Source organism: Helicoverpa armigera, chromosome 12 (genome assembly GCF_030705265.1).
Source record: "Helicoverpa armigera isolate CAAS_96S chromosome 12, ASM3070526v1, whole genome shotgun sequence".
NCBI lineage: Eukaryota > Metazoa > Arthropoda > Insecta > Lepidoptera > Noctuidae > Helicoverpa > Helicoverpa armigera.
Genome location: NC_087131.1, coordinates 5,848,470 through 5,876,155, shown reverse-complemented (window position 1 = coordinate 5,876,155; position 27,686 = coordinate 5,848,470). Strand labels below are relative to the sequence as shown.

Here is a 27,686-nt window from a genome sequence, read left to right as displayed (position 1 = left end):
TAGATAAAATTCCGAACTAAAGCGAGGGAAAGCGTTTTCATTCGTTGGTTGGAAGCCGCGGCTATCAGTGATCACTACCCGTCTGTCTGTAATCTCGGTGAAGTTTAAGTTCAAGGACTTTTGTGCACCTTTGTTTGTTTATTTCAGGTGAGACAGTGAGAATTTATTTAATGAACAAAATAAAAATTAAATATTGTGGTGATATTATTTTACTTATGATTTAATACTAGAAGTAATTTATGTAATTTTATTGTGGCTTGTTTTTCCCGTAATTGATTTATTATCAACTATGTGTAAAATTATTTATAGTCAACACATGTGCACATCTATTTACATCTGCGATCAGCCTGCGTTTGAATTCATAAATCATAATGTGCTGAAGTATGAATCACCGATACTTTCCAATTGGCAGACTTATATACGTCGATACGATCATCAAACAACATAACCGTGATTGCTGAAACATTGCAGGTGAGGGCGTCCATTTCCCAGACTCGTGCGCAGGCAGTGGGCGGGCGCCGACCGCGCACTCAGTTAGAGACAGGCATCGCCGCCGCTCGCACGAATCTGAACGCCGCACAAGGTATAAACACTAAAAAACAACGCTTCTCACTGCTTCATATAACATTTGCACTAATAAAAGCTTACAAATGTCTGTGTATTTTTTTTCGACACTAATCACCTGGCGACCTCGACATCCATGACTAACTTCATGAACAAGGTGTACAGTTACAAAAATAATTCGCCGTGACTTCATGTGACTGAAATAACGCGTTCCGTTCAAGCGGTCGCTGTTACATTTTGGCTGGTCACGGGAATATTTTCTTCCTTGTCACTTCATGAATAATGCTACTGTTACATGTCAATAATAAAGTTCAGTGTTTATCACTCAATGATTATAAAAGTTTCGAACAATCTCGACTATCGTAATGTTTATAAATGTGTAATGTTGTATTAGAATAGAATCTTATTCTTGAACAGAATCAGACTGTCTGAATTATACGAGTGGATTATTTTCAGCCTTGATGACGATATTGTTAACCTCGTCCAAGCTATAAACATCTTTGTTGACCTTCCAACTATCTAAATACTTTTAATGTTTAGTTTCTCCCCTATCTAGGACGCCATAACATTGTATCCGCTTCATTATTATTACATGATAAACAGGACAGTGTTAACGTCACGGGGCAAGTTATTATCAATGCGAACTTCCAAACAGTCTAACTAATTACTTATGAGCTAATTAGTGTAATTGAGCTACTATCACTAAACACGTGGGCAGGTAACAAAGCTTTCAAGTGTTATTACACTTTAGCGAAACATCTTCAGTTATCTTGAATGTATAATTCCGAAAATAAGTGCGCAAATATTTATTACGCATGCGGGCAAGGAGTCCAGAACGAAAATAGACTACACCTCTCGGCGTTCACATTAAATATCGCATCTTGAGCAGCATGGAGATAACGAACTATTTTTCCAACACCTACACACATTCTGTAACAAAATTTACATCAGCGATATTGTTTGAAATGCATTCATTTTCAGAGCTTCAATCAACGTATGAAAGTAACTGCTTTTTTCTCAAAGCTCCGCCGTCTTTGAAATGTCGCGAAGCAGTTTTATGATACTAGGGACACAAACCTTGCACTTTTAAGAGACAATAAAAGCGCTACTTATTCTAGTTTACTTTCTGAACATAAAAATGTTTATATAAAATTGACAACTTTGTTCTAGACGTACATAAATAGCAAAAAATAATCAATTTTCCGTTTGTTATGACAGCGAAGTGCGAACAGCTGTCGTTTCATTGATTCCCAGATTACAGGGATAACATTAGCATGTGAAATGCATCAATATGTTGATTGCAAACGGATACAGAGATCGAGTCAGTTTTCAACATGCATCAGTAATAGCCAGCACACCTTTGATCTTCACTTAAGCCTATCACACTTATAGTTTAACATAAATTGATTTAAATACGATGTTTGTATCCGTAAGCTGAACATTGTAGTACATTTATTATGTAAACACAATATAAGTATCAGATCCTGGTTTTGATTTCATTTTAGAGAAATGTAATTATTACGTGGCACTGAAGTGCATGCATTTGTAGTTAATTAATGTGTCAACGATTCTGACTATGTTCAGCCGTCAATAACATTTTAAGAAACCAGATTTTAAATTATCCACATTTTATGACACTGCAAATAGAATTAAAACTACACTTTAACCTAACCCTAAATCGAAAACTTTCGCGTTTCAAGTTTAATTGTTGGTATTACCTAACATGTGGGAAGTGTGAATTTATCACTGAAAGCCCACCTACATGAACATTAACGTACCTACGTATCTAATTGAATTTCTTCTAACGTTAAAAATACATATCATCTCTTATCTGTAACACGAACAGTTCAAAGCAAAATAATGTTCGTATTTACAAACGAATATATTGTAAAATATTATGTTGTTTTCCGCGACGTGGAAATATGAAATAAGCTAATTCTGTCGCGGAGGTGTGAGAAGTCGCCTTCCGTGTCCATTTCGCAATTACAACGACACTCGTACACAAATAAATCCAGTGACAAGCTATTTCTCTGAAGCCGATGAATTACCACATTATTCTCCACTAATTAGAGAATCATCAATTAGATAATAAATATCTCATTGGTTTATTGTTAAAGTATTTAATCCGCCAATGTTTTGATCGTAGATTTATTCATATTTCAATACTAGAATATTCTGCACCGAAAGCTCTAGTATTGAGAACTTATTCGCACAAAGCTGGCTGCCTTCAACACATTATTCGGAAAAAATATGATAGCCGTCGTTGGCGGTGGCTCGGCTAATAAAAACGCAATAACACGAGGTGCTCTGACGCCAACCCCGAGGCGTGAATCTTCCGAGAGTGTAATAAAATTATCTCATGAGAAGGATAAAATTTGTCATCCTAATTTTTCTGATACGCGTCCTGGGGTAAATAGTCGTATATTCTAGCTAGGGCAACAAAATGAGCTAGTAAAATAAACTAAGCAACGCTTCTCGTTACACTTAATGAACTTTTGATCTAAAAGCCTGCCAGTAAGAAGAAACTAAATTTTATTGATACATGTAAGCAATAGATGACATTACTCAATTACTTACTATGAAAATTAGGATATTCATTAACAAAGCTTTCAAAACTAATTCAATAATTTACATCATCAGAATCTAATATAGCGAAGTGTTTATTTATCTACAATCTCTGCATGCATTCTTGGGTCATAAACCAATGTATTTTTGAATGTCTGCATGCATCGTAAATTTTATTATGCTTTCAAGTCTGCAGTTAAACTGAATCTGATTTAAAATGCGGCAGTATCTACGACTGTTATGTTTTTATTCATTAAATAACTAAGTACCTACTTTATTATTTATAACCAATTTTTAAATTATAAATTCGTCATTTAGATTAAAGTATTACAATCCCATTAGATATATTTAAAAATGTTATATCTAAATGTAAGACGAAGGTTACTAACAAGATTGTTTCACGTTCCAGCGCTGAACGAACGACTTAAAGATGGCCACCGGCCCGAAGATTGTACACAAGCAGTTCAACTCGCCCATCGGGCTGTACTCCCAGCAGAACATCAAGGAGACGCTCACCAAGCACATGTCGAACCTTGGCAACGGCACTGTGGGGTAAGTAAACAAGCACCTAAGTACTTTTTTAAAATAACCGTTTAATTTAAAAGAAGGCGAAAATTCATAGCAAACAGTAGTTTAAAGAAAAACATGTCAGTGAACTTGACTGCACTACGATTAAGCTGCAGTCGTTAAGAAGCTTGTTAGAAACATTAGCATTTTATCGGAGTGCAGCCTAGTCCTAATATCTGCCATATCAGTTATACAAAGAACCTGCTACAGGTAGTGCAAGTCAGTAGCTGTATTGAGTTAAGCGAAAGCTGTACAAAATGATGTGAAAACGTGCGTAACAAGCAAGATAATGTGTAACGGCTGCGACCTTTGGGAAATGTACCTAATGATTGATTTAACACCTCAGAAGAGCACACTTAGTTGATTTTCAAACACTCTTCATTTAATTACAGCGAATTCTAAAGTTGGAAACCAGCCTTTATTGTTCGTCTCGATCGAGTTCGATTCATTCAAATAACTGACAACGGAGAGACTCAATTTTATTACCTAAGCTCTTGTGCGTTCTTGAAGCTCATTCAAGAGCAAGAGGCAAGAGGTTACTACATACAATAATTTTAGAAGAACTGGTCCTTATACTTACATTAATATTCTGCACATAATATAGAAACAGTTTCATGATATATGCCGTATCTGGTGTTAATTACCAAGACGTCTTATTCTTCAAGAAGAGTGAATGTCAATGCCACGTAGATATGTATTGAATCGATTACCCTCGTCATAATTCGAGATCGTATTAAATTAATCTGTCTGGTCTACTTTTATTATGTTCTATTGGAGGAGATAAGTTCATAGAAGGTAAGGGCAATAAGCCGGTATTACAGACACCTCCTTATTTCATAAACCTGTGATGTAGTACATTGACATTTGCTTCGGGGTAAATATTTTTTACCTGTTAAAATACATTAAATCGTGACAAAGTATTTCTTAAATAATTTTCCCCTCGTGGGTTAATATAAAGCTCCAGAAGATATTTGTTGATATTGGTCAAAGCAATATAGTAAGAATAATAATTAATTTAGTTTAGTTATTGCAAAGCTATTTTCAACCCACTTTTCGGAATTGTGCGTGTTGTTCTGTAAATGGCAATTTTACGTCACACTTTCCTTCTGGTTTTGCAAAGTACAGTTACCGGCCGTTTTATCTCCGATTTACAATGATCAGTGACAGTTGAATGATACTACCCATATCCATCAACTCGTGTGATACAATCTTATTTGCACTTACCTACATTGTAAGAAATACGTGTATTTTCTAATAAGGAACACATTAATGAAAATGTTAATACTTACAGATAGGTGTGGAATGCCCACTATGGCATATTTGTATCGCAAGTATACAAGATGATACCAAAATTAATCCTTTCGTTCTTTATACAGTAATAAAAATCATAGAAATGACCACGACTAAAGTTACCTACGTTTCAATATTTTCCGAGATTAAGGTCATGTTTACATGAATAAAAAGAAAGAAGTAGGTATAAATAATTAAGGTTTGACTGTCACATGTTTTGTTTACATTCTGGTAATAAATAAGGCAATAATCCTATTGGGTACCTGCTTACTTGTTTACTTGATGAATAGGGGTCTCGTTGTTATAAAGAATACGCGTCTGGTACCCAGCGTGATGAAATGATCTTGTTAAAAAAGGTCCGTTTTGGCAACATGGTCAGTCTGTCACCTTAGAATTTGTTGAATAACAAAATGCCAAATATTTAGCTTATATTTATTTTCAGGATTGCATTTATGGATTTTGAAAGGCGTTGACTTCTAAGCGTAGGAAACAGGTCATTCTCATCAGACAGTCAAGTGCAAACGGAAACAGTATAATAGGTAAACGTGTATGATATTCAATATGCCTTTCAGGCGATAAAATTCTCGTTTCGGTTATAGAATTTACATTTGCTTTCACTATTACAATTTCTATCTGATTGAAGCTTGTTTATATACCTACGCAGAGCAAAACAAAATAAAAATTATAATGATTGGATGAAAGATCAAGAGTGCTCGGGGAGATTAAAAGTACTTAGTTTCAGCGGCAACGTTATTTACTATAAGTAAGTAGGTAGAATGCTTTATTTTTCATTACGTTGAAATTAATAAAATAGCAGAATTCTACATAGGTATTTAATGGTTAGATGTAAACAACTACTTACAGCGTTGGAACTCAATAAAATATAACTCATTTCGCTTGTTTCCGCTTGTTAAGATTTTTATTTTAACTCTACTTTCACTATTGTGAAGCAAGAATCATTTTCAACTTTCCGTCCAGGAATTTTTAATACTATCTAATAAATAAGAAATTACATTGCGACTCGCCTTCTATCTTAGATTATTAAATGGGAACAAAGATAATTAAATGAAAGCGAATTCAAAACAAAATACTTACTTTCCTGAAAGACGACACGTGCGTAGACTTAAAAACTGATTACATTAAATGTACGTTGCAATTATTGTCGGTTTAAGCCACAAACTCCTGTTTAAAACCAGTCATTACTTGGTTTCTAATTAATGGTTATAATGCTAATTAATTTATGCTTTATTATTTCATTATAACACCTAGGCGAAGCTAGATGCATTGCTCTGATGATTTTTGCATGCATAAGTATAGATATATTACTTATAGTAAGTTACTAATTGTGTAAAAATAAAGCAATACAAATAGGAATGTCAAAAGTACAAGAAAGTGTTTATTTATGAGTGGTTCAGTAATTGTTTCACGGTGTTTGACCATTTGCCAGGGCGATGACGTCTTGTTGATACAATTGTGGAGTAATTTGTCTATTCTACGGATAATATCAATAGTATAACAAAGGCAAAAGAATTCGCTTTTGTGGTAACGCAATATATTTCACGCACATTTTTTCTACAAAGATATACCAACCTGATTAGATTACCTTTAATTTTAATCAAAAAATAATAAACCGGCCAAGTGCGAGTCGGACTCGCGCACCGAGGGTTCCGTACAAATCCTGTATAGATAAAAAGCGAGTCTCGCGCCAACCGCAACTTTCCACATAGATAGGTTTGACTGCCATTGTGGGATCGATAGCAAAGATCAGATATAGTTATGGGAACTCCTTTACAATTTATAACGTAACCTTGTGTTGGAGCTTATTTTATTTTAGGTGATGCGAATTCAGTACTAATGGGATCTTTTATTTTTGAGGGATTAATCACCTAACGAGCCCCAGTTTCAGGTATTTTTCGAAACTGCCTGACGACTTGTAACTGTCGAATTGTAACAACGACTGCTAGAGAGTAGGATTCGGGGCTGCTGGCTTTATGTTTCTAGAGCCTTGACAAAAGTGTAATTCTGTCCCTTTCTTTGTTTTATAAAGTCGGCTTTATTTTATTTTGTAGCATTTTACAAACAAATCCAACTTCAAACATATAAAAAAGCAACAAGAAAACAAAAGCAAGAAAGAAATTAAAAAGATGTTAGGTGCATCGGTCTAGAAGTCGGTGTCTAGAGGATGCATCTATATTTATTTTACCACCGAGATCTAGACCGATGCATATAAACAGTTTTCTTGTTGTTTTTAGAAGTTGTTTTTTTTTTTGTAAAAAGTTTTTATTTTTAACCTTTGTGAAAAGTTCTCGTCAATACGAATAACATAAGCCCAAACACGACGTTACTAAATCATACCGTTGAGGAGTTCTCTCGACTTTCTCACGTCTCCATCATCAAGAAAGTTCTAAACCTTCACTGTTTGATAGTATCATAAGACATACATCTGAGAATCAAGTTTTAATCCTATGCATGCCTACAATTTCTGATAGTTGCCCTCGATTTCTCAGGATTTCCATCATCAGATCCTGACCTGATGACAATGGAAATAAACGGCGAGTATACTCTTTTACTACAAAGAAATGATTTCTCAAATCCGTCAAACTTGGTCGTTTAAATTCCCCATTGAAATGAGGAAAATATTTTATTTGATTTGATAATATTTTAATATTTTATGTAACTTCAAATTTATCATTTTCGCAATTTTTCCTTTATCTGTACTATATAACGTTGCTTCTTGCCGAATTTCAAGATTCTGAGTTCACGGGAAGTACCTTGTAGGTTTTGATTCCCTAGCGTGTGACGGAAATTCGTCTAAGGCGTCGGTATAACTGCTGTATCTTTTGGTCGCGTTAACTTAGATGTTTGATTTTTTCACTGCCTAAAGGGACAATAGACCTAGGTATTTGGTATAAATTTCAAATTGATACCTTTATTCGTTCGTGAGAAATAAGGTAGTAAGTTTCATTTTATTAAAATATTTTTTTTTTACATTACCTATATAACTAAAAAAATGAGATTTTCGTAATTTTTTCTATATTTGCATTATATGACAATGCTTCATGCCAAATTTCAAGACTCTGAGTTTACGGGAAGTATCCTGTAGGTTTTGATTCCTTTGCGAGTGTCGAAAATTTGTTGAAAATATCGACATAATCGGCTGTATCTTTTGATTGGCTTGGCTTAGAAGTTTGATATTTTCACAGCTTAAAGGGACAATAGACCTGAGTACTTCATGTGAATTTCAGCTTGATACGTCCATGCGTTCTTGAGATAAAGGGTCTTGACAGACAGACAGACAGACAGACAGACAGACGGACAACAAAGTGATCCTATAAGGGTTCCGTTTTTTCCTTTTGAGGTACGGAACCCTAAAAAATAGAATTTATACAGCATATTGAGAGCGAAAGTGAATATTTTATACAAATTATACCTAGGCATAATTCGTAGACAACTTTCACAATGTGCACAAATCCCGAACTAAACAACCAAAATACTTAACATTATCAGTCTAATCGGAATGTAGACTGACTGCACGGCGTTAAAAATAACAGTCGCGAGTTATAAATAAAGTCGCACACACGCAAACATAGGAAACAAAACAAAATAATAGACGTGCCAATAGGCGGTCCATGAGTCATAGTCACCCCGAATCAATATGATCTATCCGTACTTATAAACATTACTTGTATCTGTGGAATATATGATCGGCTCACGTGAGCCTCTAATGGAAGAGCTCTAATTAAATCTATGACGTTAATACAATGTGCAGTGAGCCTATTTGAATCACTGACTGTGATAACGTATTCGCTTGAACTAAAATTCGGATATTCGAAAACCCATAAGCATTAAAAATAAAACGAATAGGTACGTGAAAATATTTAAACATCGCGTATTTTGTGGATTATCCAATTAAACGTAGTCTATGCACAAAAATACTATCATTATCAGCCTTTTTATGGTTCCACTGCCTGGGCACAGGCCTCTTCACACGAAGAAGGATTCAACGTTAATCACCACGTTTGATCGATGCGGGTTGGTACATGCGTCATCAATTTGTACAACATATTCAAATATCCGTACCGTGCTCGCCCAAATTTTCTGTCTTTGCTTGTTTAGCTAAAACCCATGATTGTGCCATAATCTTACGAGCTTTCATGACGATCTTATTTATCTAAGCGCTTCTGATATGAAGATCACTATGATAATTAATATGGAAGAAGCAGTAGGAGTACATTAGGGTAGGGATCGTGTTTCGAATGAGGAGCTTCCCTCGATATTCAAGTATTTATCGATAGCGATACATTAAGTAGGTGAAGTTAATATTCTATATGTAGGTAACATGAATCACATCCAACGTAGGTAATCAAGAATGGACCACATCAACATTTTATAAATGAAACTGCTCACGTGTGTAAGAGCAAAAATAATCCTTATTAAAAGGTTTTCCTAAAAGATAGAAAAACTGAAAATACTTAGCACCAAAACGCAACTAACACCGTCTTTCCACATGATGCACTGCTACTTGAAAGCTTTTGAATAGTATACATTTTATTACCACCTGTTAAGCCTAACCGGTGCAATAACAATGATTTACAGATTGTTGTCGCAGTTAACATGCCGCAGCCGTGTCTTATCTTATGGGCGACAGGCCAATTCGAAAGTGCAATTCAAAAACGAACAAATAGTCACTCATATAGATGACGCCACCGGCTTAGGTGAACAAAATACAGGATGACTCTTAAACGAAACCATTTGTTCAAAGAAAGTATCCCGCCCTGATTTTAATGGCTTCATTTGTTTTGGCTTTTATACGACTTCTCTCTTCTTCAAAATTCTATCCTTTTGTGAAACCCCACCTTCAATACAACTTTAAGGAAATATTTCTTGTAAGATGAACGATTTCAGGTGAAGGTCGTAAAAAGCGATAAGTTTTTAGGTTCTAGGCTGACCTGAAAACATTTTTCCATGAATATCTTAAAAACGTAGACACAGCCTCAATAAATTGATAAAATAAACAAGATGTAATTTTGTTGTTGTTGACTGGTGTCGCAATATAATATCTGGGTCACCTATATCGGCTGTCTTGAAGGTCAAATACCCAAGATGTGGCTTCAATTACTGACCGTCCTCACTTTCCAGCTAAACGACTTTGATGCAACCGTAACATTGTTTACCAATTAACCAACCTACAATACCCAGTCGGGAAGTGTGGAGCGCTCACAGACCTACACTGAAGAGCGGTTTACGCAAACCCTTAACATAAAGCGTTGTTTCACCACTTGATTAATGATAAGTCAAATTTGGTTCGCCTATAAAGTTGTATTAATACAAGTTTGGAGAGAAGCATGGAGTACTCATAAATATTTAAACAAGCCGTTTTTACAGGCTAACCTTAACCTGCCTCACATTAAACGGCTGACATAAGTTATAGCTTGGTTATTGTAATGCGTGCAGTCTGCATAACATGTTTTGCCTCCCACCAACGCCGTACCTACTGTCTTCTGCTGATAGAATACTGAATAAGGGTACCGAACTTGTTAATTAAAAACAAGCTTTGACCGCTGAAGTGTTCATTTTTAACGAGGCACATTTTTTTACTACAGTCACATTACTTTTATTCATTGTGATGATGTGTATCGGGTGTCATTTACTTTCGGGAGCTCCCACAAAGTTGCCTCACAAAGTTTCACACTAGAGAAAAAAGATTGATAGAAAGCCTTTTATAATGACACCAACCTGTTGACAAAGGTACCTTCATTGAAGACCGCATCCAAAGATAAACGTTGTGCCGATTTGAATGCCGTTGACCGATCAATTATGGAGTGCGCGCTACCGAAGGGGCACTGACATTTACGCAGATGAAATTTAGCAGCGCGCCAACATACTGGGCATTCCGTTGTGCATGTGGATCATCAAAGTAATGCTAAAATAAATTGGTGCAATACATGATACCTTTGTGTTGGAACGTTCTAAGTACGCTTGGTAAATGTCTGCGTTCAACGCTAGTGATGGAAGCACTCAGTGTATTTGCTTTGCTTAAGAGTATTATCTGATGTAAGACAGATTGCTTGTATTTTGATTTAGGTGTGTATGGAAAGTATTGGTTTCTAGCCAGGATTAAATTAGGTGCTGTTAGTCGTTGAGATCTACTACAATTTATCAATGCAATGCAAAAAAGGTTGCATTCTTGACGATGCATGAGAAGATCCTTATGGGTTAAGCAACCTATTCCAAATAGGGCCAATATATTTTGTCTCTGTAAATGAATGCAAAACCACATTTTAATTAAACGCAATAATTTATGTTCGCCAAAAAATAAGAAATCTCTTTTACGGTCATAATATTACTTTAATCTACAAATTAAATGTATTCAGTACAATGGAATCACTTTGAATGTTATTTCGTGCGAGTAATTGCTACCTGACGCCGTGTTTTATCTCCTATCTCATTATTAATGGCAAAAGCGACAAAAAGTGGAAATAAACAAGCAAATGAGGAAGAAGGCGCACGCGCCGGCACAGTCGCGACGCGGCCGTAACCGCGCACAACACGCATGCGCGCGAATACTCAAATTCCATATTCATAATTCAAAATTCATCATATAAATTTTTTGTCTAAAAAGTTTACATACTTTAATTTAAATACTTTTTATGGAAAGTTATTAATTAAAAATCATTTAACTGATATTTTTTTATATGAAATTACATAATATGGAAAAATAACATAGGTATTTACTGAAGTGTGTAATTTTTGATAAAAAGATTGCTCTCATTTGAATGTCTCATTGCATTGTCTTCTGCAAAATTATCACAGTGATATCATAATCATAAAAATAGAAGTTAGCCTGAAGCAAAGCAGACTCACGAGCGAGTCAGGATTTGGCATAAAACCGACCGCACACTCATCGCTATATAAATATAAAGGAGAATTAATACATTGTCGAGCTAATTAATTTGTCCTAAAGTGTACTGTGAGTGCTAGTTACAATGGGTACTGTCATCGAGACAAACGGGTAAGAATTATTCCGGTTATTGGGCATTTACGTGCCTGCTTTTTATTCAAATAAGTATGTAAAAACAGACGGAAGACTGTCCAGCTATTGACGTGTAGATCTTTATTGGCGTGCAGTAATTACTTTCTTTGTAATATTTACATAAATTCACCATTAATATTCTCAACATAGCTTTATAAGAGGTACTTATTCGATTCTATAAATCAATATTTTACGTGTTCTGGTTGATAAATGACTGTGTGGAAACTTGGCCAATTTATGGTTTTAATTGGAAGAATTTCATTCATTTAATATTTGTTATTTATTATTGTGGAAAATGCAACAGCTTAAGTTTTCGCAGTAATATGATTTATGAGATTCTTAAATTCTAAATTATATATTTAACAACAAGATTGTTTACGTAAATGTAATTACTATGTGGCTACTTAATAAGCCTCATCAATCTGCAATATGACGGAATAACCATTTCACATACAGGCTGTTATATTTGTGCACTGACACAAGATATAATTATCTGACATTGACATCTGATCACGTTGCCAATAAAGGTGCAGTGAGGTGAATGTAAACTCGATTTCTTTATATGGCAGCTGTTTGTTATAGGTAGGCTTGGTGACATGGTTAAGCCTAGGTGATGAATTGATACAATGTTACCGTATTTGTTGTATAAACAAATACTTTTGAATAAAAATAAAGTTTTCACAATGTAACTGACTTGTAATAACAAAGTACATTTTGTAACTTAATTTCCTTGTAACTTATAAGAAGGCACAATTTTCTATTCTATTCTATTTTTATTTTAAACATCCCATAATAATTTGACAGCTATTAGCACTTGAAACGTCAAAGATGCAACAAGCTTATAGAATACCAGCTTCGTATCTCCATCTCAGAGCTCAACACATAAACAGGGTAGTGTTTCTAGAGCACAATGTCGATTTAGTGCCTACATTGTACATCATACTACATCTCTATACATAACCGCGCTAAGTGCGGCCGAAGATATAGACACCCTATAGATCTGAATCACCTGACACATCTCGGCAGGATTATGAAATATATGTACGTATCTGCGTTTGTTGAACTATGTATATCTGTTGGAAATATAGAAAAATAAAAAGATGCCCGACATTAACATTGTAGAATTAGTGAAAGGCATAATATAATAACATTTGAATTATTGCTTAACCAAACCATAGCAGGAGTTAACATTTTGAGTAGGGTACATAATTTCAATTAAAGAGACGTTTCAATGGTTTTCCATCAAAACTAATCAGAGATCGTTATCGAAGGCTGTGTAATTTATCCCTTTTCCTAAAGTATCGCATTTACCAATTAATGCAGGCGTAGCGTTGTTCACTGAAATATTAAAATGCTGTAAATTAAAATAAGACCAGCCCGGTAGGTTCTTTTAGTAAGATACTAAAAAGGTTATCTGCCCCTTCTTGCTTTCTATGATGCATGAACCATTAAAAGTTTTTCTAGATTTATCTTCATGTTCTACCGTATATATGCATTTAAAGGCATAAAATTTAATGAATGTCGGAAACTGAACTTCGTCCGAGTACCTAGCTCATATTTTTCAAATATTTAATAAGTTTGTAGTAGTAGTAATTTTAAAATAACTTAGCTCTACCAAAAAATAATAAGTTTAGTAGACAGCATAACTATTAAGTTTTTTAACAAACCATGACACAATGAGGCAGCCATAAAACATAAAAAAAATACAGCCAACAATAAGTAATTCAACGGCAAACAAGAGTGTTGTTTTAAACATTTTCGAATGATTTACGTTGCTCTTATAAAGAAGTTACTCATCATGAATTTTTGCCGCCAAGCTGCTTGAGAATGAGGCATTGTGTGTCATAGGCATAGTTATAGTACTTATCCTTGTAATTTTGTATGACCCTGTTTTATTCCAGAACTCTCTCAAGAGTATTATAAATGTCTTAATTATCATACAGTTCTTTCTCCTGAAAACTTATTAATTGATGTACTTATTAACAGGATAAAGTAAACTTTTGTTAAATACCAGAGCTTTTTTCCTTATAATTTTACGAAAAGGGCAAAATATTTACTTATAATACTTAATTGTATCAATTACGTGTGGGCGTTAGGCGATAAACTTCATGCTCTCGTCTAGATTAAAAATATATAATGTAATCTTGAGCTTAATGAAGTGTGTACTCGGTCAGGGTCCACCGCGTTAACCATCGTTGATGTTACAACTTGATTACTAACTTAACAACCTTTTTATAATATGGTTAAGTATTAAAGGGCCAGGTTAAATTAAAATGTTTCCTATGCTTAAATAAAATTGTATAAAAAAGATCACAGTGAAGATGGTAGCGTCTTTTCAGCTGATTCATGTTTGGACTGGTGTCAAGTGCTTTCTCACTTTCTCAAACCTCCATAATTATTCTCCTATAAGCAGACGTAATATGCGCCATGACATAATCTTCATAACGAGAGAGAACGCACGATTTGGTAATGTTGATATTGATCACGATCGTGAACTTTGTACGACGGTAATGAAGTCGAGTGAAAGTGTATTTAAACTTTCAATTGGCCGCCTGCAGTCTTTAAACAAAAAAGGTATCATGCAACAACACACATGCGATGGTGCCATGCATTGTATGTTTACATTCAATTGTTTCTTCAATCGGGTCTTTGCCAGACACATCCTTTGTTCTCTATTTATTTTTACGACTTAAAGCTCATTTATAAAAGAAATGTTGGCACCGCTACTAACATTTTTAATAGATAAATCTTTCCCCTTTTCCTAATGATACATATCTACTCGTTTGTATAGATCATATAGACAAAGATTTCAGTGTAAATTTTCCACGCACCTGTTACTCGTTTAAATTATCTTCGCTACATTTTAGTTGACTTGGCAGATAAGTAATTAGCAAATCAATGTTTGATGTCTGCATTTTATAAACAATCTTTTTTCTCCAAAACTCCAATTGAACTGGAACAATGGTGGTAAGGTTTTAATTTTACTTTAAATAAATAATAAGAAATATAAGAAGGCTTTATGATTGAGGTCAGATAACAGTCGTTTTTTTTCCAAAATAATTTGATAAAGAATTTTTCATCAAAATGGGCAAACATAATTTATTTTGGGTATACAGGGCGTCGCGATCAGTTACAATAACATTAATCTAAAAAAAGGTTATTGTATTATATCGGTTACGTTTGCATAAACATACAATACGAATAATGTTTGTACAAAATGTATGTAGAAGTTTATAATCTTAATAGCAAAATGTTATGCAGACTTCAAGAGGTCTCGATAAATACTGAAAACATGACGTAAGTAATCAACGTATGTTTTCGTATCTACATCGAATATCTTTTGCATGTAAAAAGGGTGACATGCACAAATTTATGTGAAATGAAATTATGGAAATAGGTATTTAGATTCATTAATATTAGTAGCTGAAAAGAGCTCATTATAAAATGAAATAAGTATAGTAGATAACTATATAACTTGTACCTGCCTATCTATTTTAAACTCTATAGGTGTCAGTACAAAGGATTCAATAGACTGATTAGAATACCCAAAAATAAATTTTTCACGTATCCAATTATTACATAATAGCGTACAAAATCCGAGACAATAAATAACAAGAACTTGTAACAGGCTGGTACGGTTCTAAATACGCGGATTGATCGACTAAACTCGGTAACACAATCAAGGTGGAGTTAACGCTTTGTCACGATTTCTTGTGTCAGGTTCCCACGTAGTTTCCTGTGTTTGTATAACCAAGTTAATGTTTTTACATGACTTTCCGAATGGCTATGATAATCGATTTAGTTCGAAAGTGAGTGAAAGTTGCCTAACAGACTGATTCACGAATTCTGAGGAAATTAACGTCATTTTGTTTTCGTTTTAGTCTTTGATTAATAGTGACGCCACTCAATAAAAACTTTGGTACATAATTTAAATCTTTCAGCCTGAAGGTACAGACTGTAAATATTTCTCAAAATAGCTGTAGGTTTTCTTTTAAATGCCTGAATATTAATCAACATCATTTACAGCCCACACACTATTAAAATCATTGCCACGTAGGCAGATCCTTTTCGCTTAAGCACACTATTTATAATTAAAAAGAAAAAATATGAGACTGAAATATAAGAGGTTCACTCATCTTTTTAGTGTTCTTATTTCAAATTATTATACATTTTAACTGTTTATTCCCCTCACAAATTGATTGAGGGAAAAACAATAAGGAATTAAGTTCGTAATAGCTATCGAATACCGACGGTTCATTAGACTTTACTAAGCTTTGTCGCTACGAAAATTCAAATGAAGCAGGAACTACCATTTCTCCTGTAAAAGGAAAACATGAATAAAGAGGTCTAGCTAAAGGTCCGTTCCGTGTACTTGAATGCGATTCCAATGGCATGGGTGTCAATAGTTTTTTATAAGAAATTACAAAAAAAAGTGTCGGAAAACTAAACAGCTTTCTATGACGTTCAAACATTTTATATTTTGTCATTAAATATATTTACGTATTATTATCCTTGCCAACATATTCTCGGAAACTGAAATAAAAAATAGCGCTTGTCAAATCTAATTTGAAACGTTATGTCGTAAAATATGACACAAATATCTACAGGTTGGTTGACGTGTATCTGTGGTGTCAACGAATTGTCTGGACAAAGTGAGACAAAGAAGCTATTTTTTTTACAAATCTGTTTTATTGGTTAGAAGATAAAACCACTTCTCAGTATGCTAAAAAGGAATTGCAGATGTTCAAAACATCTTTCAAAGACACTCGTAAACCAAAATCGCGTGATTATAAACTGAAGTAATTATAATATATAAGCGTATAATTTGTTCAAGACTAGTGTTCTGGCACTAAAACCAGTCATTAGCTACTTGAAAATCGCAGTCCATCTTTCTGCCCAATTAGCTAACATGTACTAATAGGGGACAATTACAATCAATCACAAAGCAATTGAGAAATCAAATAATTGATAGTTAGAGCATTATGATTGATAGGCACCTGATAACATGTTTGAATCGGATCGAACGGCCGCGTTCGTATTGTTCGGGTAACGTGTAATTATGAACATATAGGCATTTAATGGGGTGTAGCTATAGGTATATGACATTTATTTTAGTAAAATTGATGAAACTATTGTTATTTTTTCGTTTTCTATGATTATTGCATAGAATATTTACAACAATAAAATTATGTAATACAATATAGATGGCTACGTTGTTGATTCATAGTGTTTTTTTTTAAGTATCATAAAAAAACATTCCATATTTGAAATTCCTTTTTCTTTTGTGACAGAATTGACTTCAGTGACCCGACCACAGACAAGCCCGCGAACTTGGCCAACTCTGCCGTTCTGCGGATGCTCGAGGAAGAAGAACGCAACCGTGGCAGGGGACGCCCCAGTGAGTAACTTTTTAAATTATTCTATACATAACTCTCTAACACATACAAATTTGGGAAATGGAATTAAATTGAGAAATGGTAGTAGTGGCTTTAAATTCACGCTTATTGTATTTATTGCCTATATGTAATGGACTAAGCACTGGATATCAAACTGGATTCTGGTTCAATTTATTTAAGTACTTTTCCAAAATATTTGTAACTACAATTACCGTGCAACACAATTGCCTGTTCCTCTTAGTAAGTGTCTAGAAATGGCGAGGTGAAATAAATTTATTGGAACATTTCACTCGTCCTTCAAGATCCTTCACCTAGCTAGCTCGAGTATAATCTATTAGGTAAGCTCTCTTAGCCACACCTGATCCTTTTCCCTACTTTCTTGAATAGTTTCTGCATTTCTATTCAACTTGCAGAAAGGTTTAATATTTAATTTGTTAGTCACACACAACAATTAGACACAACTATCCAACTATCGAATGATCCCGTTTCGCGCACTGAAATTGATAAACACCACCTTCAATCTCACTTTAAAACACACGTTTGATGAGGTATCTTCACATTTCACACACCCAAACTCCTCAACGAGAACCGTAAGCTTATTAATCTACTAATAGTTTCCCTGCTTTATCAGAGTTAGACCCCACCCAAGTGCTGGCGATCAAGCGGAACATGGTATACATGCGCCATCCATTTGACCGGTACTGGCCTCCGGATAACGCGAGGATGCGATCAGCTCGCAGCTGGGATGGCCAGCTCAACGCCACAGGGAATATTTATTCAGACTTTATGAAGGCTACTAAAGGTACCAGCACAGCCTGGTAGAATAGATGCAGCTTTGACTGTGCAAGCTCTGTAAATAAACTCGTAACATCAGTCAGATCTCATTAATCCGTCATCGGTCAATCAAAACCATTGGTTTTAATTTCTAGGCGTCACAATTTGTATTACCTACAAATAGTAGACACATGTAGATCGTGGTTTGAACTTTATATATCAAAAATTCCATACATTTCGTTAATGTGATTAACAAATGCTGCCTCGTGTTGCATTGAGGACGTATGCCTTAGTAGAGTTAAACTCACGCACAAAGAAGCCGCTACACTTGCTAATATTACACAGACAACTAACTGGTTCAACAGGAAACCCCTCAGCTACCTGACGTTATATGAAGCTTAGACGACAGCGGATGATTCATTGATCTCAATTTAATGAATGAAACATTGAGGATGAGTGTAACGTCCTAACGTTCAATCACATCCGTCATTTTGTTCGTCTCCGTATTGTCAAAAATCGCCCACTAAATGTTCATTAGTGGAAAGCATTTGGCAAGGATTGGAAGCTTCGCATAATGTGCTTTTACCTGCTATTTCTTCTAGTAGTTCACAGTCGACAACGGAAGAATACAAACCGAAAATATGGCTGAAACAGTGTTCCTTGGTAAAGTGCTCGTTATTATTAATTTATTAAAGTGCTAAAGTTGTTGAAGTGCCTGAAATCGGAATGTTTAGCTTAACCATTTCGCTAACGAAAATAAACGTAGGAAGATATCTAGTGAACATAAACCTAATTTATATCCGTGAAGTTAAACATGAATGTTTCAGATGTTTGATTACGAAAATAACACCTTGGTACGCAGTGTTTTGGGTACCTTCTTAATTTTCGCAAAATAGTCAAGTATCTGAGAGACGATTACAAAGTTCATTTCTACTCACAGTCCTATTCTGTGTCGATATCTATTGAAGATAAAAATAGCTGTAACACGAAGTATGTTTCCAAAGAAACCAACAGTACCTAGACACCTGTTGGTATGATAGGAACGGAGAAGTAAAAAGTCTTAGCGAAGTCCAAGCGTAATTATCATAATTGTACTCCCATAGCCGATGAAAATTCTTGTACACGCCGTTATAAGTACTCGTGAATACTTTTTCTTGTTTGTGATAAAATGCTAACAAAGAATGGAAACATAATTACTTACCAGGGAATAAGTTATTGATCTCTATTGTGAATTTATTTCTGTGTTTTCCAAGAATACATGCATCCTAAAAATACATAACCAAGCATCACAAACTCATTTTACAAGAAAGCGATTTATTCGTATTTCTATGAAATCTAGACATTGATACTGGATTAAAATCTATAAAAAAGTTGTTTGACGTCACGCAGACTATTTCTACTTGTGTTCCTCTCAGTAGGCTCATGAATCAGAATCTAATTTTACAGCAGGTGTTGAATATGCAAACGACATAAGTATCATAGTTCACACGTTTTCTCCAGGTGTGCACTATTTTTGAGAGCAGGATTTTTCGTTCACTCTCTTAGTTATTGGCATTATGTTCGCCAATAACTTTACAGTTGCCTTCGATATAGAAATTATTATACAGAATTTTAAAGACTGTTTATTAGGTAAATATGTTTGCTTGATCGTTTATTGGTTTTCTGTAAAATTGTTAATAACGTCTATAATGGGAGTACAAATTTTCCTGCTGAGGCACGTACCTAGCTCAGCCTATTTACATCATCTTGTGACTGAGGTCCTGATTTCTAATCGTTATTTATTCCTTCGTCCTGCCCATCAAACTGGTCAAGTGACGTTGAAGTTCGCTAAATCGCTCAAACAAGTTAATAACTCGCAAGTGGCCGTCGGCGACTACCGGTTATGTGGACCGTTTGTAATTTATGTACGACTCATGGACCAATGGATGAAGTAATTTCAATTGCGTCCCATAATCCCAAATGGATCAGATTACTGCACTAATTGCTTAGGTACCAATTTCCCTCATATTATATTCTAGGAATATGGCTGTTATTTTAATATATGATGCACCTTCATCACTTGTGTTGGTATGCAAGTTTCGCAACAGGTGAAATATATTTTCCGTCTTGCCGTTTTGTTAGAATTTACGATCTCATTGTGGAGTGTACGTAGCTAATGTAAATGGTTTTATGCTTCTATTCCAACAGCTATAAATTATTATTAGGCACGTTCAGATAGGGTGCTTGAAGTCTAAGGTCATAGATTTTAGTAGGTGTGTCCATTTTTCGGGTGTGGGTATCAACGGGCGTGAGGGAGTTGGCGAATGAGTGTCCTAAAAATGTGCGTTCTCAAAATATAATATGCGGTAGATATTTGCGCTCGTCGCACCTGCTGGCGACTTGAGTAGTCAAACGTAGTGCTCACCGGCCGGCCGGCGGTTGCCGCGTCTCACGTACTTCCCAAATTGATTAATTTAATCGTGAGTTCCTGATTTATTAATCACTTTTATCTAACTCATTTGGCCTGACAGCTTTCAGTTTATCAGTATTTTTTCACATTGAGAGTGCACTCCTGCCAGATCCGGATTACAGCTGTTGAACGAAGCTTTTAAACTTAACTGAATTGCATTCAATTATTTATTTGTTTATTTAATTATGTTTGCTTAGCTATTGAGTGCAACTGTGACATTATTTGCCAACTAAGTAAGTAAAGGACTTCACATATTAAAGGATAAACAGGTTTATTTTGCCGAAACTTCAGCTAAGTAAGTTAGTTGTGCACAGTTGAACATAGTTAGGGAGGTTTCCTTAATACAGAGTAAATTGAAACTCAATAGGTTCCCTACATATCGCGGTTCGAACTTTGCAAACAATGTTAGGTAATGCAAGGAACTACCACTTTCTCGGACAGAAACGTATACTACGGTGGACCTAGTAGATCTATAAAATGTTTGGTAAAGAAGCTTGATTAAGTCAGGCTTTCATAGAAAATGTGTCCACTGTTCAATGTATTAATTTTGAACAAACTTTCATGTATTTTGCATTATCTTATAACAGTTAATTTTGAATTTGTTCTGTCATGTTTGGAGCATATAGCAGCTATCAAACCCTTAAAATAGTTTCATAAAGGTTTTGGTTTCTACATACGTTACTTCCGCAAGCCTCTAAGAATACCCTGAAAGATCAATCAATTTGCATTATTAATTTTGCGTCCTAGAATACTACAATGTAGGTAGGTACTCGTATCTATTTACCAAAATAACAACACTGAAATTATCTCATAACCTTGCTGACATTGTACACAGTACATTTGTAACATCAATAACAGTCGTATGCTGTCGTTACCTCATTTAATTAGATTTTATAATGCACGTAGAAATGCAAGGCCGAGTTCCAGTTAATTTCGTTCTAAAGAATTTCTGTTGCATCTGTTTATCGTAACTCCAGTATTCCTACGCATTTTTCAGACATAAAACTCGAACAGATACATTTATTTAGATAGTGCTAACATGTCATTCATCTAGTGTTCTGGCATTCCTGCCAGTCATTACTGGCTGGAACAAATTGTAAGCTCCCGGAATACCCAGGTTGAATCATAAATCTGTGTTCGCCCACAATAAAACGAACTTATATCCTCGAAATCTGTTTTTTCGATGGTCTGGCGTACTTCCAACTGCTTGGTGGGTCGCGCTAATTTAAAGAGAGATGTGTCATAATAAGCATTTCATAGTGTTGAAGACCGCGAGTCTCGTGGTCTCAAGATCATATCACCCGACGATTGAGATTGTACGTCTTGATTACGAACATTTCGACAAACAAGTATTTTTAACGCATGTCACAAAAATTGAAAGTTATGTCTGGCACGATACCCAAAACAATTTTATGTAACACACCATTTTACGAGGATATTACATTGTTGCAGGCCAGAAGAAAGTAGTGTGGCCACCAGTGCCCGAAACGAACGGATATCATCAACCACAACAGGTAATTAAGTAATAGTTCATTATAATTACCATCTTTCAGATCGAAACACAATTACATTATGTATGTATATACGGGATTGGTTTAGATGCAAATGACATCACAGCTGCACATAGCAAACGCTTTACGGTGGCGAAGCAACAATAATTGCATGCAAAACAAAGCTATTACAACTATTACGATATGTATTATACGCTACATTATAAATCCCAACAGCAACAGACTCCTGCGTACTACAACAACGCGCAGCAATCCCCCGCCTCCCCCCAGCCCCAATACCAGTCCCAACAACAACAGCCCCAGTACCAACAACAACCTCAATACCAGCAACAGCCCCAGTACCAGCAACAACCCCAATACCAACCGCAGCCGCAATACCAACAGCAGCCCCAATACCAACAACAACCCCAGTACCAACCACAGCCCCAGTACCACCAGCAACCCCAGTCCCCGCAGCCTCAGTACCAAGCCCCCGAGTCGGATCCTTCGTACTGTGAAGGCCGGCGACAGGAGGCCACAGGGCTGAGTAAGCTGATCCCTGTCGGTCCCGGTGTTACCGCGTCCTACCGGCCAGGCCCACCATCACCAGGCGTCGCGCCGCAGCCCTATCGCCCGGGACAAAGCCGCTGGGCACCAGTACCAGCCCCTCTTTCCCCTCAGGTACCAGGAATCAATGAAGTTGCAACGTCAACGTCGTCGAATAGAACTTAGTTTCATTACTGACTTGCACGTTTTCATTTTACTAATTATATCTTGGTAAGTAAAATGCAGATAGCTATTTCATAACGAATGCTATGCCTTTTTTGTTGGATACTTCTGGAATGGAATCTACAATTAATTTAGAGTGATCTTTGTACAAACGTGGCCACTTTGCAAACTGTCGTCATAAAAGTTCAAACAGTGATTTAGAAAGAGTTGATTGCAGGGTGGTGACGCAGTGTTATTATTTTAGTTTCCTACTCACTTGTAAACATGTAGTGAACACACAATTGTGATAATCTGCGCTGTATCTGATTAACAACTACATTTAATTTTTAGTTATATGCTTTATCAGTGTTTCTGTGTGCAGATCCAAGGCTCGCAGCCGGGGTACCCGTCACAGCAGCAGCTGTCGCCGCAGCAGTACTCGCCACAGCCGCAGTACTCGCCATCGTACTCGGAGCCCTCGTACCAGGCCCCACAGAAGCAGTTCGAGCCCCCACCAGCGACGATCACTCTTCGTCAGCAACAGCCTGTGCACCAGAAACCTCCACCGGTTTTCCCTAGTCAACCCGCCACAGCTTCATTTCAAGGTTGGTCTTCTCACTTAATATTATTTTTAGAGTCCCTTAGATATCTCAGAAATAGTATAAAGCAAAAGTAAGAGGCGGTACCTATATTAAGGCATTATATACTTACAGGAATTTATTAACTCAAACGCATTTATTTCTGAGTCTGTCTCGTTTGAACATGCATTCAAATAAATCGTGTACCAGATTTTTGAGAACTGGGAACATTTCATTTCTTTTAATGGCAATATCAACGAACATAAAGAAACTGGGTACTTTGAAGACGCCTTCGCAAACATAATATGCCGAGTTCCACGTGTATTGTTTATAGAATCGCTTTTTTATGCGATGTCGCTTTAGAAAAGAGACTTACGACGCGTTAAGACTTTTACTATTTACTCAATTATTGCTCATATTGTCTCGTTTATTAGACTAAGATTGTCACACGTTGCTTTAATGCGTCAATGGCATTTGTCACTCTATACTATACACTTCTAACTATCTAATGGAAAACTAAAAGTACCTAGTCTGAAATAAAATATTTTATTTAGTCTAATCATCTTAAAATTTTGAAAAACATTTAGATTTATTATAGTTGCGAGTAAGATCTTAAATCATCATGATGTTGAGTGACAAAATGTCAATACGTCCTTAGCAAAACTAGAAACACGGCAGGTGCGCTATGCGGTGCCAATCCCACAAGACAAAGTGAAAACGTCGCAAGCTGGGATTTAGGGTTGCCAACATACCAAAAAAAACAATACACACACATACACAACAATACAATAAACAATATTTCCAAAAAAAGAGACACTCAGTAGGTTCTAGGCCAAATTATTAAAAATTCTTCGAAAAGATTTACAAATTATTGTCCCTTAATAAGACAACTTTTAGGCAAACAGAAGTACTGATGCTATTAGTCAGATATTAATAACAGTGATGCGACGTAGAGCTGCTAATAGACTTGCAATTAATTGCCGTTTCCGAGGAGACAAGCGGAACCTCTGTAATCCTCTGTCGCTCCAGTCGTAGTCTAAAAGCTAAGCTAAACACTAACAGACTCAAACTGATGGATGCCTAACTAACCCTAAATGTGTCGACGGCTCGGCACAAATACTCTAGGGGTGTCGCGTACTAATCAGTGCACCGACTCCTAGCTGACGCCAAATCCATTCCGCATTTTAGATTATAAATAAAATAACAACAAAAGGTGACTTAAGGATTATGCCAAGAGGATCGACAGCGGCAGTTGTGCATTGTAATCTCAATGACAACACTGCCATTAAGAATATGTTTGCTGTCGCCGGAATTTTGGCAAATTTTCCATACCAACGAATGTTTTAGAAGCGTCATGAGTTATTTTGAAGAAACATTGATAAAAGTAAATATTTGAAGGCTCCGATATAAATAGATGAACGTTGTGAATATTAATGAAGGGGCTTACGATTGTACAGGAGGCGTCAACATGCGTGGGGACCAGAAGTGGCCACCGCAGTCGGTGAAAGAGGCGGTTGCCGCTGAGAACGAAGCCAGAAGGCAGTTGGCCAGGGGCCCTGCCTGCAGACCGCGCAAGGTAACCTTGATCTCTGTTTTATTAATATGATACGGTAAAATATCTTTAGAATAAAAAAAAAAACTACGATTGATTACTCGGGTAAAAATTAATAAATTACCTATATATAAAAAACACCTCTTCAAACCTAACAAGCCCGCATGCTGTATATAGGTTTAAACTACAGTTTTAACTATTTCATGCAATCCCCTGACTAAGTACTTATTTTCTTTCACAGCTGCAGAACAAAGTTTATAACCGTTAGCTAATTATTATGATGTAAATATTTGACTTTTGACCTAACACACTTTGTAAATATATCTCATCTCAAATATTACAACGCCTACCATAAAAGCTATTAAGTAGTTTTTCCATAACTTCTAGTTTAAAAAGTGAAATCTTAACGACACAGTATAAAATACAGAGCACCTCTACTACAGATTTAATTAGAAAGCTCCTAAAAGCGAATTAGTTTGGGAGTTCCACTCATACTACGGAGTTAATTTCCTAACGTTAACTACATTAAAAGAACACCAGTTGTTTAAGAAAATTTCAGGAGAAAAACGTAGAGAATTGATAGAATGACGTCCAGTGTTGAACAAAACCGTTGTCTGTTTTAGCTGCGCCAATATTCGCTTGCAGAATTAGTTGCAATGAACGAGGTGTAGGCGTTCCCAGTCCGTACATAGCCGGACTTTATTACGAAGGTGTAAGTGCAGTTTGGGTCATAGTGCTACTATATGTTTGGACAAACTTTCCATTAACAGATCTCGGCACTTGGTGAAGGGCAAACCTAGTTCTTTTATAGTCGCGAGCACCTCACTCGCGTAGTAGGCTTTGCAATATCTTTATTTAGGTGTACGACTCTTACAATGAATACCGATATACTACACAAGTGTTAATTTACGAGATATTAGCAAATAATTACTCGGTCTATTGTTCAACTGTTTTCCTGGCTGTTTACGAAGTATTAATAAATCAAATATAAGTTCCAAAGTAATTTGCCGACACTTGAGGAACATGTTACAACATACGCCGATCATCAATCATCCGTTAATGCAAGTGATTTAAGGTAACTCCTGGTAGGAGTTACATTTTATGCATATAATTCATCCTTTAGGTATCGTAGATGGACCAACTCCAAAAGTACCTAAATAGATATGTTGGTAGGTATACTCAAATCATATGGCCCAGAATTGAGATTGCAGAGTCGTACACCTATTTCACCGACCATTCATGTAATAGACTAAGATCATTCTTTTAAACCAAGACATTCATTTTCCTCAATTTCTGCAAAGCTTTGCAATGTAGAGGTTTAGAATCGAAAATGCATGGTTTCTGGAAAATCTGAATTATTTCCAATAAAAAATAAAATTCTATAGTTTTAGCAAAAGTCTATGATCTATGTGAGCGTATGTCGATGTTTAGTATTTTATTCGCGAGCACCATTATTTAATACGCCATCAAATTGACTTTTCAATCATTGCAATCACTGACTCCACAATTCATTTCGAAGTCAGAGACTTTAGGTCTACAAAAATAGTGAATTACACGTAAGTACGAGGTAGATTTTGCTATACATTGTGTACTCTGTTTCCAGGTTAAGAAGGACTATTCAAGCTTCTTCGCGCAGCACGCTCTCAACCACAACTACCCCGGATACCGCGCGCCCCCCGGCACACAACACTATGATGACAACTCAGGCCGATCTTCATACTAAACTAGAACTTAGTATTTACTAACATATCCCTCACTACAATGAATATTATAGTCTGACAATCGGTCTATAACCCGAATGGGAATATTCACAAAGATGTTCAAATTCGATTTAATTAATTTTGTTGACTTTACTCATGTCAGAATGTCTAGTGTCTACATATCTAATTAATTAGGGGACAAAACATTTTGTAACGTCAACAAAAATAGTAGGTATCATCTCATCAAAGTAAACATCAATCAATTTAATTGATTCGCTTAAAGCGCGGGGATTTTGAGTAGGTACTTGTATAGACTTTAGGTGATAAAGTCTTGAGGCATGTACGAATTGGAATTCAATCAGTACTTAATTGTAGGATTAATTTATTTTTAACCATTATTTAGGATGTAAGTAAATATATAAACTTAAAAAAATATATAAAAATAACAGTCATATTCATAAATGATTATTAAAAAAATGTAATAATATCATTTTCGTTTAATTATATTATTCTTTATAAAAGTGCGGCTTTATAAATTGCGAACAAATCCGAAGTTGCTTTTAAATGTAACTGTAAATAATGCTCAACTACCCAATGTCATAAACAGTTTTTTTTTAAGATTTTAAATATAACACCCAAACAGCTATTAAATAAAATATTATAGTAAGTAAAGGAAATGTTTGTGATATTGGATAATTATAAATTCGAAGCTTTCGCCAACGTACAATTAACAATTGGCTAAACTTATTGTACCTTCCTAGTCATGAAGAGATTATACGAATATTTTGTATATAAAATGTTAAATGGCTTTATCGATTTGGTATTCATTATGTAATTATATTTTAAATTAAATAAATTATATTAAATGCCAATTTGAATTTATTTTTTTCCTAAGCATATCGTATCATACCAGAACTACTCCAGATTTTACACAATTTCATACCTTGCTAAGAAGCACTAGGAATTTACAAGGCTATTCATTGCAACCCTGCATCAGAATGGGTAAGTTTATAGTTTGAC

The 27,686-nt window shown here is 35.5% G+C and overlaps 1 protein-coding gene across 5 annotated transcripts; it reads left to right on the top strand.

Moving 5' to 3' along the window:
* LOC110373833 (uncharacterized protein) lies at positions 1-27,538 on the top strand. Of its 5 annotated transcripts, XM_021331218.3 has the most exons (11): positions 1-147; positions 472-583; positions 3,539-3,681; positions 17,311-17,417; positions 18,047-18,217; positions 22,091-22,152; positions 22,366-22,809; positions 23,219-23,441; positions 24,872-24,990; positions 25,590-25,678; positions 26,570-27,538. In XM_021331218.3, the coding sequence occupies exons 3-10, from the start codon at positions 3,560-3,562 to the stop codon at positions 25,635-25,637; spliced, it is 1,296 nt and encodes a 431-aa protein (XP_021186893.3). In that variant the 5' UTR covers positions 1-147; positions 472-583; positions 3,539-3,559; the 3' UTR covers positions 25,638-25,678; positions 26,570-27,538. The 5 variants fall into 5 exon arrangements, with proteins under 5 accessions (XP_021186893.3, XP_021186884.3, XP_021186912.3 ...); XM_021331209.3 differs by lacking the exon at positions 25,590-25,678 and having other exon boundaries at positions 2-147; XM_021331237.3 differs by lacking the exons at positions 18,047-18,217; positions 25,590-25,678 and having other exon boundaries at positions 4-147.
* Positions 27,539-27,686: the final 148 nt, after the last annotated feature.

Coding starts and splice junctions, on each gene's coding strand:
- LOC110373833 (XM_021331209.3), top strand. CDS start 3,560: ATGGCCACCGGCCCGAAGATTGTACACAAGCAGTTCAACTCGCCCATC. Junction 18,218..22,090: donor CTTTATGAAGGCTACTAAAG/GTACCAGCACAG, acceptor ACATTGTTGCAG/GCCAGAAGAAAGTAGTGTGG. Junction 23,442..24,871: donor CGCCACAGCTTCATTTCAAG/GTTGGTCTTCTC, acceptor ACGATTGTACAG/GAGGCGTCAACATGCGTGGG.